This window comes from Oncorhynchus gorbuscha, linkage group LG08 (genome assembly GCF_021184085.1).
Source record: "Oncorhynchus gorbuscha isolate QuinsamMale2020 ecotype Even-year linkage group LG08, OgorEven_v1.0, whole genome shotgun sequence".
NCBI classification, from domain to species: domain Eukaryota; kingdom Metazoa; phylum Chordata; class Actinopteri; order Salmoniformes; family Salmonidae; genus Oncorhynchus; species Oncorhynchus gorbuscha.
In genome coordinates, this window is record NC_060180.1 from 18,451,804 (window position 1) to 18,463,305 (window position 11,502).

Genomic DNA, 11,502 nt, shown 5'->3' on the forward strand with positions numbered 1-11,502 from the left:
TTAAATTTCTGTGTATTAGGTACTTGTTGGGGAATTGTTAGATTACTTGTTAGATATTTCTGCACTGTCGGAACTAGAAGCACAAGAATTTTGCTGCACTCGCATTAACACCGGCTAACCATGTGTATGTGACCAATATGATTTGATTTGAATTCTACACATTTTACTGTAGGGTGGAGACAAATGTTTGCAGTTTTTAATATAATATCTGATTATCAATGGGGGTGCTCCGGTTGGTAATTCAACCATGATTACTACAGGTTTAGACAGTCTAGAAGCAAGCTAACTCACAAATCTATTTTTTTTTGCTGACATTGATTGACTGACATAAAAACAGAAACTGCTACCGAACTACCAAATTAGAGGAATTAATGGAACTACCAAATTAGAGGAATTAATGGAACTACCAAATTAGAGGAATTAATGGAACTACCAAATTAGAGGAATTAATGGAACTACCAAATTAGAGGAATTAATGGAATTAATGGAACTACCAAATTAGAGGAATTAATGGAACTACCAAATTAGAGGAATTAATGGAACTACCAAATTAGAGGAATTAATGGAACTACCAAATTAGAGGAATTAATGGAACTACCAAATTAGGGAATTAATGGAACTACCAAATTAGAGGAATTAATGGAACTACCAAATTAGAGGAATTAATGGAACTACCAAATTAGAGGAATTAATGGAACTACCAAATTAGAGGAATTAATGGAACTACCAAATTAGAGGAATTAATGGAACTACCAAATTAGAGGAATTAATGGAACTACCAAATTAGAGGAATTAATGGAACTACCAAATTAGAGGAATTAATGGAACTACCAAATTAGAGGAATTAATGGAACTACCAAATTAGAGGAATTAATGGAACTACCAAATTAGAAATTAATGGAACTACCAAATTAGGAATTAATGGAACTACCAAATTAGAGGAATTAATGGAACTACCAAATTAGAGGAATTAATGGAACTACCAAATTAGAGGAATTAATGGAACTACCAAATTAGAGGAATTAATGGAACTACCAAATTAATTAATAATGGAACTACCAAATTAGAGGAATTAATGGAACTACCAAATTAGAGGAATTAATGGAACTACCAAATTAGAGGAATTAATGGAACTACCAAATTAGAGGAATTAATGGAACTACCAAATTAGAGGAATTAATGGAACTACCAAATTAGAGGAATTAATGGAACTACCAAATTAGAGGAATTAATGGAACTACCAAATTAGAGGAATTAATGGAACTACCAAATTAGAGGAATTAATGGAACTACCAAATTAGAGGAATTAATGGAACTACCAAATTAGAGGAATTAATGGAACTACCAAATTAGAGGAATTAATGGAACTACCAAATTAGAGGAATTAATGGAACTACCAAATTAGAGGAATTAATGGAACTACCAAATTAGAGGAATTAATGGAACTACCAAATTAGAGGAATTAATGGAACTACCAAATTAGAGGAATTAATGGAACTACCAAATTAGAGGAATTAATGGAACTACCAAATTAGAGGAGGAATTAATGGAACTACCAAATTGGAGGAATTAATGGAACTAAAATTGGAGGAATTAATGGAACTACCAAATTGGAGGAATTAATGGAACTACCAAATTAGAGGAATTAATGGAACTACCAAATTAGAGGAATTAATGGAACTACCAAATTAGAGGAATTAATGGAACTACCAAATTAGAGGAATTAATGGAACTACCAAATTAGAGGAATTAATGGAACTACCAAATTAGAGGAATTAATGGAACTACCAAATTAGAGGAATTAATGGAACTACCAAATTAGAGGAATTAATGGAACTACCAAATTAGAGGAATTAATTGAACTACCAAATTAGAGGAATTAATGGAACTACCAAATTAGAGGAATTAATGGAACTACCAAATTGGAGGAATTAATTGAACTACCAAATTAGAGGAATTAATAGAACTACCAAATTAGAGGAATTAATGGAACTACCAAATTAGAGGAATTAATGGAACTACCAAATTAGAGGAATTAATGGAACTACCAAATTAGAGGAATTAATGGAACTACCAAATTAGAGCCTTGGTGTTCCATTAAATTAAAAAAGGGATAACATACATCTTCCAAAATGACCGAACATATGGGAGACAGACTAAATGCTCAAAGCCATTTGCTATCATCTTTCTGGAATACCAAGAATCTACAATGACTACACCTGTACCCAGTTAAGCATTCCCATTCCTGGAAAATGTTTGGTGGTGCCTAGTAAAAGATTGCCTAGTAAAAGACTACCGAGCAGTTTACCTCAAGACATTATCAGATGTCACTGCTTTAAAAAGCATTATCAGTAGCATTCCCAGATGTCACTGCTTTAAAAAGCATTATCAGTAGCATTTCCAGATGTCATTGCTTTAAAAAGCATGATCAGTAGCATTCCCAAATGTCACTGCTTTTTTTTTTTAAAAGAGCTACATTACTAGGCCCTACCATTTATCATACTGTTATTTACGGTAGTACTATTACAACACAATACTGTATCTGTATGAAAAATCTAGAATTGATAGTCTATAGATCTAACAGTGACCAGTTGACTACCCACACTACGTATAAGCCATATCCAGTTTACATGTCATTCTCAAGGAGTCTATTCTACCCACAATTCATTTGTGACATTTTTGTCTGCTACACATGCAAATTCCTCACTTATCAAAACCAGAGCATTCTCTCTGGATGAGCCTTCTCTCTGGCTTTGATAAGTGAGGAATTTGCAGATGTAGAAGAATTGTTTTTCACATGATGTGTGGGTGGGTTGGATTAACTCCTTGAGAGGAGGAGTCTAAGAGGAGTCTTCTAACCGGAGCCTAGAAGGCTTTGCTCAAAGCCATTGCTTATCATCTTGACTGATTCAGACATGGATCTCGTGCTGAACGTTGCCGACCACTATGTCCTCACCCCCTACGTGTACCCGTTGTCATGGCCCGAGGACACAGCACTGCGCCAGATCATCAGCCTGTTGGTAGTCACCAACCTGGGGATCGCGGTCCTCTACCTGGGCCTTGGCTGGCTGAGCTACCAATTCATCTTTGACCACAACCTCATGAAACATCCACAGTTTCTAAAGGTATGTCCTTTTTTATTATACTCAATACTTGTAGCCTGGTCACAGATCTTGTTTAATGTTACAATACCTGTAGGACAGCACAAACTGATCTGGGACCAGGCTACAATAGTTGAATGAAGTTGGTCTGCGACAAACAACTTAGGTTTATTAACATACTGTAAGGTTACTACTTGAGAGTTGCCATTTGCTTTTTGTTTACTATTCTTTCTTCCCAAATGTTCTCTTGATGAAAATTGATCATACATCATTGTTGGTCCTCAGAACCAGGTGTGGCTGGAGATCAGACATGCCATGACCTCACTACCCATTATTAGTATCCCCACCGTGGCGTTATTTTTCATTGAGGTCAAAGGATACAGTAAGCTCTATGACATCGTTGAAGAATCTCCCATGGGTAAGACAATGCTGCGTTCACTGACGCTCAGACGTTCTGTAATGTTTGTCAAACGGGATTGTCATTTTGATACTAATGGTGGTTTGTTTTATCAGACTGGCCCTTTGTGCTTTTCAGCATTATTTCCTTTGTGTTATTCACGGATGGGTGCATCTATTGGATTCATCGGTTTCTTCACCACAGATGTATTTACAAGGTGGGCATTAAGTCTTGTTACCAATGGGAATGTGTGGTAATGGGTAGGCCCTTTCACTGTCAATTGGACATGGATTGTTGCTGTAGATGTGATGTTGAAGATGCACAGTATTACAAATCAGTCCACAATGACAGACAATGACAGACAAATACTGTATAATAAGTCAACTAATTATCTTACTGAGATTAAGGCAATTGACATTGTCTTAAAGTTGATTAACAATCTAACCGTTTTCCCCTCCACGTCTTGGCGTACATGTTGTTGCTAAATTCTTGTGTATGTAATGTACAGTGGTAGAACAAAGCCAGCGCTATATCTTCGGTACAGTGTGTGTTATCGTCTGCTGCTCCTCAATAGCTGGCACACTTGATTGTGATCAAAAACATCCGTAGGTTTTATGTTTTGTATGTTATCTATTCCTCAGCAAATGTTTTTTTAAATATAGTTCCTTTTTTAAATTATTTCACTTGAATGGACCATCTCTGTGACATGTTCCCTCCCCTCAGCACTTCCACAAGAAGCATCATGTGCTGAAGATCCCCACGCCGTTCGCCAGCCACGCCTTCCACCCGCTGGATGGCTTCCTTTCGAGCCTGCCCTACCATGTCTACCCCTTCCTCTTCCCCCTGCACAAGGTGCTCTACCTGGCCCTCTACATCTTTGTCAACATCTGGACCGTGTCCATCCACGACGGCGCCTACCGCATGCCCGGTCCACTGCAGGAGGTGGTCAACGGGGCGGCCCACCACACGGACCACCACCTCTGCTTCAACGTCAACTACGGCCAGTACTTCACCTTGTGGGACCGCATTGGTGGGTCTTACAAAAAACCCTCGGTTCTCGAAGGGAAGGTCCCCCTCGACTGCATTAGAAGACTGACGGCCGAGGGGAAGATAAGCTCTAATGGGGCTAATGCTAATGGCCACACGAATGGGCATGATAATGGAAGTGGTACAACGAGCAAGGAGGAGTAGCTGGTAGCAGCTAACCAAACTATTCTTTCAGAGAACCACCCAGGCCATCAAGACCCATGCCTCACTCCATTGTGTGTTTGATAGCCAATGGGTTCTCAGCAAACCTTTCACCGCCATATCTGAGGAGAAGCGGTCTCCCTGCCGCATCCAAGCAGTAAAGTAGCCAGCTGGATAACCTTGACGTCTGACTAAGGTACTCATCTATATCCAATACATGTTTCTTCTGACATGGACAATTTTGCCAGATCCAGTGAACGCTTCTTTTGTTCTTCGTCAACACAATTAACCAAAACAAGGCCACTTCTAGTCACCTTGATTGGATCTACCTTTCCTACTGCTTTCTTCACAGTCCTCCATATTACAAATGGAGCCCAATAAGAAATGCATTAATGGACCGGTCCTTGTCTTCTTCCTACTACAACTTTTGCTTGTTTTGTTCCATTCTGTGATGTCACTATTTTCCATTCATTATCACACACATCACTTGCCGCACTTTCGGATTCAAGCACAGGCGCCTTTTCCTCCCACCCTGGTTTTTCATCCCTCCATCTGGAGCTTTGGCCACCAGAGGCACTTTGTGCACATGTGGCACATACATAGGGCTTGTTCTGGAGGGTGCAACGTTACAAAATGTCCAAATAAAAACATATAGTAGAACATGTGCCGTATGTATAAAGCTTCTCAGAACCTATGAGTCAGGTTACTATAAATCAAATCAAATGTTATTTGTCACATGCCTTATAAACAACATGTGTAGACTAACAGTAAAATACTTCCTTACAGGTCCTTTTCCAACAATGCAGAAAAAATATAAAGTTAAAAAAGATTAAACAGAAATATAAAGTGACATTAGGAAAAAATATTCAGTCAATAACAAATAACAATAACTAGTAATTAGGCTACTTTTGAGACAAATTCCATTTTTCCTGAAAGGGATAGTTCACCCAACTTACACAAAATGACATATTGGTTACCTTACCCTGTAAGCAGTCAATGTACTCTGTATGCATACAAGGTATGACAGTAATCCATTATTTGGTTTATTTTCCCTGGAACGGTTTTCAAGTGCTAACGTTTTCAGCATTTGTGGCATAAATCCCATGCAAGTCAAGATACCTATATTAGCATTTTTAGCTCATTAAGTTCATGTCATCTGAGTGATGTTTCTGAGCTCCATAATCAATTTAAGATACTTTAGGAGGATTTGGATATTATGCACAAAAAAAAGGCTAATATAGGCTAATATGACTTGCATGGGATTTGTGCCACAAATACTAAAACAATGGCATTTCAAAACAGTGCCAGTGAAACTAAACCAAAGCATGGATAGCTGTCATATTTAGACTTCTTACAGGGTAAGGAAATCAATATGTTAATTTGTAATTTGGGTGAACTATCCATTTAAAGTTGAGAGTCTGAGGTTAATATAAAGCTGCTGAAGAATAGGCCTAAGAGAGTGGATTTAATGCAGCATTCATGAGATGTCAGAACTAGGAAAGTCAACAATTTCCGACTTGGAAACTCATTGTAGAAAGACGATACCTGAGTTCCCCAATTGGACAGTATCTGAATAAACCAATATGAAACTCTATGCAAATAAGGTATGTTCATTTTAACTCCGAAGTTCCGAGTTTCCAACTTGTCATGAATGCAGTGTTATTTTATTTTAGTGTTATTTTACTATAAACCCATTGAAGATTCTTACTTACAAAGATAATCATTATTTTTAGATTATTTCTTTAACATGTTTGCTTTACAACATAATATGAAACAATTCAATTATAATTCTAACAATAGTTAAAATTACATACTATGAGGATTCTGTGTTATGCACTATAGCCCGTTACCATATATGTGATTGAATATTATCTGCTGTTGGCTTGTGTGGATGTATGTATGTGTTATGCAACATAGCTGACTTGAAACATTGGTAACAGTTTCAGGGCCATGGGCCTTTCTCATGATGGAAAAATACAGAATAACATGAAGACAGGAACTGTGCAATGAGTTAGGGGGGGGCACATTCAGGTAGTGTTGCGAGAACAAACAGTCTTTTGTTAGATAACAGGAGCCAGGTGCGAAATAACAGTATCGAGCATGAGCGCATATATATTCTACACAGCAACAGTTACATCTATCAGCTGAAGCACTTAGGGGGTTGGGACCAGCTCTGCGCCAACAATCAACGATAGGCTGGGTGAGTCTAAACCACGCTCAGTCTCTACTCTGACAGGCCGGCACGGAAGCAGGAACTATTTCTGTCAGGGTATATTTATAATATCCTTGTCAAGAACAAGTCAGTTAGTTCTCTGTTTGCCCTGCGAGGTGGGACAGAGAGCCCAAATATACAAAAATTGCATTTACCACTTATTGCTTAGCTAATAAAAAATACATAGCATACAATCGGTGACTCAGTGTCATATTTATCCTGATACCAGATTCGAATTAACACAACAATACATGGCACCGTTTTGAATTACAATCGGAGTTGTACTTTTTAGGCGTAACTGCGCAAGAAAGCTCTTAAAGGGGCAACAGGGTCTTAAAAGAACAATGGCCTTTTCTCAATTAGATTTGCTCACCTCCTGCATCCTCACTCCATCCTCTCTCGCCTACTTTTGAAAAAGGTTGAAAGGTAATCAAGGAGAGGCGGCTTGGAGAGAAATACAATTCTCAAAATAAATGTGTACATTTATACGAACAAATGAAGCAAGACATTTTATAGATAAAACAATAAGTTGTATATTGTTTCTGAACGCATGCAAAACTCTTCCACGGTAAGATACACTTGTGCTTCCTCGCCAAAAGGAGGCTATCAAGCGACGCTTGAGACAGCTTTTTCCACCACCATCAACGAAAGACCAAATTATGGGAATTTCTTGTGAAATAATTAATCTATGCCAAGGTGCCTTATAGCTATTCTGGTGGCCTAGCCCAATATTGGACTAAAGGAGCCTAATGTTACGCCCTAGTCCAAGGACCTTACATGTTCTGTTTAAAGGGTGAATTGGCACTGGAAGCCAAAACAGCCAATTACTCCATCTAAATGTGAATCGATACTCAATTGCGGTACAGTTCTAGAAACATGAATCCCTATACTTTCATGTCACATCAAAATAATTTCACAAATGCAAAATACACACTTACTGTATGTACACTGTTTTAACACGTTTGTGGCGACAGTTTTCCGATTACACACAGGTGTTTAGAGACGCAGATAGCTAATTAGCACAGGTAGTCCACTCTGTCTTCTATCTCTTTTACGTAAACAAGCTCTGTAACGTGGAAATATGACCCTGTGGGAACCCTAGCCCAATAAAGGTGTGTATCAATTTAACCTTTACTTTTTTCACAATTATTTCTTGCCGATTTGAACGATAAGGTCCTTATGCTTCCAAAACTGTACCGCAAGCGATGCGTGTTAATGTTCAGACCCAGCGTTGTGGCTCTGAACAAAACTCTCCAATGACTCTTATGTGTAATGTAATGGAACTGAGAGTCATGATCAAGGGGCTAATGGTGGCCCAACTCCCTATTAAGACAATAGGTTGGTGTTTCCATTATGTCTTCAGTCATCTGTAATAGAAACACACAAAAAACAGTTTTGATAGAATAATATACCTTGATATTCTGAAAGCACTTTTATTGATTACATTTTTTACTAATTCAGTTGCATGTTATTCAGTTGCATGTTATTAAGTTGTGCAAAGTATGATTTAAACCCAAATGTTGGAGCTTGAAATCATTGCCGTGTTCACATAGGCCTACTGTCAGAGTTATCGAAGCTCCCAGTGGCGATTGTAGCATGTAAATCTTGGTGGGGCAACAAAAAAAATGTGGGATGCCTGCCAGCAAAGCCACTAAACAATACATTAATTGCACTATAACGGTGACAAACGGAGCCCACAAACTGTTAGGGCCTACATAAAGTTTTGCAGACAACACCACCCTCTGGAGAGCCTTGCGGTTGAGGGAGCGGTGCAGTTGCCGTACCAGGCGGTGATACAGCTCGACAGGATGTTCTCAATTGTGCATCTGTAAACGTTTGTGAGGGTTTTAATTTCTTCAGCCTCCTGAGGTTGAAGAGGCGCTGTTGCGCCTTCTTCACCACACTGTCTGTGTAGGTAGACCCTTTCAGTTTGTCTGTGATGTGTATGCCGAGGAACTTAAAACTTTCCACCTTCTCCACTACTGTCCAGTTGCTGAAATGTACAGCGACAGAATTCAGAACATGGGCTGTTCTTACAGTGTACTACTATCAGTAGCACTGTCAAAGCTGTACAAAAAAAAGTTTGCAAACAAGCACACACCTGCCACAAACGATGTGTTTACAATACCGCGTTGGTGAAAATAGACCAAATGATTAGGGTGAGGCACATGGGCTACTAAAAGCTTACTACACAACATACACTTAGTATTACTTTCTTAGCTACTGTACACATACATCTCTCTGGCATCCTACATAATTTATGAAGCAGCATAAGACATGTTTGGACTCATGTTGTTGTGATGTGCTTGAACAGGAAGCTGGTGCGGCTGTCCTTCGTGGGCAAATGTTGTCATCAAAGAGGAAGATGTTGGGTTTACATTTCTGAGTTGATTGACCGTTCAAAACGTATTATTCCCAACTTCCCAGTAGCAATGCTTGCATTTAGCCACTGTCACCGATTCCTTACAAACCACTCATTGTTGAATTTGCAATCTCCAAAAAGTTTTGTAATGTTTATGTCCAATGGCCGATGAGCACTGATACGTTTTATCTGTATTTTCTCTTCACTATTTCTCTTGATATGACAAGGATTAAAAAAAGATTTGCCAGTTGACTTGATTCATGATGACTGCTAGCTAAGATTGTGAAGGTAAGACGTTGAGTTGATCAGTCCAATAAAAGTTACTGTACATACAACGTGTTTTAACGTCACATACACACACTACCGTTCAAAAGTTTGGGGCCACATAGAAATATCCATGTTTTGAAAGAAAAGCAAATGTTTTGTCCCTTAAAATAACATCAAATTGATCAGAAATACAGTGTAGACATTGTTTATGTTGTAAATGACTATTGTAACAGGAATATCTACATAGAGGCCCATTATCAGCAACCATCACTCCTGTGTCATGACGTGCCCTGGGGGGTGGATCATAGCCCTCATCTCTCTCTCTTCACAGTTTTATGACTTTACGACAGGTCATAAATACCTGCCATGCAATATTGAGAGAGTCCAAGAGAACAAAGACCCTCTCTTGACCAAACTCCTAAATCCCCAAAATGGGAGAATTAAACAATATTTCCACTTTTGAAAATGTGGGAATGGTCCGTGGACACCTAAGGGACAGTTATGACGAGTGTCTTTCATTTGGCGATCTCATGAAGGACAGGAAACACACATAACTGTATCTCTTAAAGTGTACATTTCCCAGCTGTCAGGTTTATATCTAAATATTGTGAAACGTATGTGATTAAACATGAAAATATTTGTGAAAAAATGTAATGTGATGTTAACCTTCTAAAGGAGAGGATTTTCATATAAAGATGAACTAGTCAGTGGCCACGTCCACGAGAGTCTGTGTTATGGAACCACCCTTTTCTACTGAAATGTATATAACCCACTCCTGATGAAATTCACACCAGACCACAGTATAAGCTAAGGTTGCAAATGGTTCAATTTCTAAGACTAGAAAACATGAGACTGATGAATCCTACAGGACGATCGAGGATTCCAACAGAGAAGACAACAATGACATACGGGCGTAAATATATCAATTGCAATTATTCTCGACTGAGCAGCCGTTCATGTGCAAAGGATTGTCATTCCAATGAATATAATTACAGACTGTGTGGAGTGAATCCATTTTGTCTTTCCCACTCTTTCTCAGTCCCCAGCCCTTTCCTTTTGTCTACCAAGCCATCATATCGACTTAGCCCACTAGGGACTTTTCTATCATTGTTAGTAACCAATATCAACTGTTTGTTCATGTATTTCTGTGATTATTTTGTTAGTTAGTAAATAAATAATTAACCAATTTCTATATTGCTGATTCATTATGGAAACTAGGGTTTGTGCAGATAACCAAGAATGTTATGTCTTTTGGTATGAGACTAATGAGGTAGCAATTAATAATAATTTAATGGAAGACTAATTGATAAGATATGAATGTCACGTCCTGACCTTAGTTCCTTTTTTATATCTCAGATTTAGTTTGGTCAGGGCGTGAGTTGGGGTGGGCATTCTATGTTTTGTTCTAGGTTTTGTATTTCTGTGTTTGGCCTGGTATGGTTCCTAGTCAGAGGCAGCTGTCGACTGTTGTCTCTGATTGAGAACCATACTTAGGTAGCCTGTTTTCCCACTATGATCTGTGGGTAGTTATTTTCTGTTTAGTGTTTTTTGTCGTGTGTCTGCACCAGCCAGAACGGTTTCGGTCGTTCTCTTTGCTATTTTTGTTATTTCTGTGTTCATTAAATAAATATGGACACATACCACGCTGCACCTTGATGCTCTGCTTCCAACAGCCGTTACAATTAACATATCTGAAGAGTCGATTCGGGAATTAGAGACTCTATAAAAAAACATCTGTGGTGCCCTGACTTCCTAATTAAAGTTACATGATTAGTTTTAATCACGTAATAATAATTACACGTAGAGAATTGATTTGATAAAATAACAGTCTTCACGTTTAATGATAGTCACACACGCAACACTTGTGTTCCAATGGCACGTTGTGTTAGCTAATCAAAGTTTATCATTTTAAAAGGATAATTGATCATTAGAAAACCCTTTTGCAATTATGTTAGCACAACTGAAAACTGTTGTT

At 38.4% G+C, this 11,502-nt stretch overlaps 1 protein-coding gene and 1 non-coding gene across 2 annotated transcripts; both read left to right on the forward strand.

The window, feature by feature from the left end:
- Nucleotides 1–2,849: 2,849 nt before the first annotated feature.
- Nucleotides 2,850–7,308, forward strand: LOC124040778 (lathosterol oxidase-like). The gene is made up of 4 exons (XM_046357872.1): nt 2,850–3,125; nt 3,387–3,519; nt 3,615–3,715; nt 4,222–7,308. The coding sequence occupies exons 1-4, from the start codon at nt 2,916–2,918 to the stop codon at nt 4,687–4,689; spliced, it is 912 nt and encodes a 303-aa protein (XP_046213828.1). The 5' UTR covers nt 2,850–2,915; the 3' UTR covers nt 4,690–7,308.
- LOC124042378 lies at nt 3,952–4,083 on the forward strand. The gene has a single exon (XR_006840133.1). It is a non-coding gene; the product is annotated as a small nucleolar RNA SNORA57 (small nucleolar RNA).
- Nucleotides 7,309–11,502: the final 4,194 nt, after the last annotated feature.

Excerpts from the sequence above, each read along its gene's own strand:
- LOC124040778 (XM_046357872.1), top strand. The coding sequence starts at position 2,916 with ATGGATCTCGTGCTGAACGTTGCCGACCACTATGTCCTCACCCCCTAC. Across the intron at positions 3,520-3,614 it reads CGTTGAAGAATCTCCCATGG|ACTGGCCCTTTGTGCTTTTC; the intron begins GTAAGACAATGC and ends TTGTTTTATCAG. Across the intron at positions 3,716-4,221 it reads ACCACAGATGTATTTACAAG|CACTTCCACAAGAAGCATCA; the intron begins GTGGGCATTAAG and ends CCCTCCCCTCAG.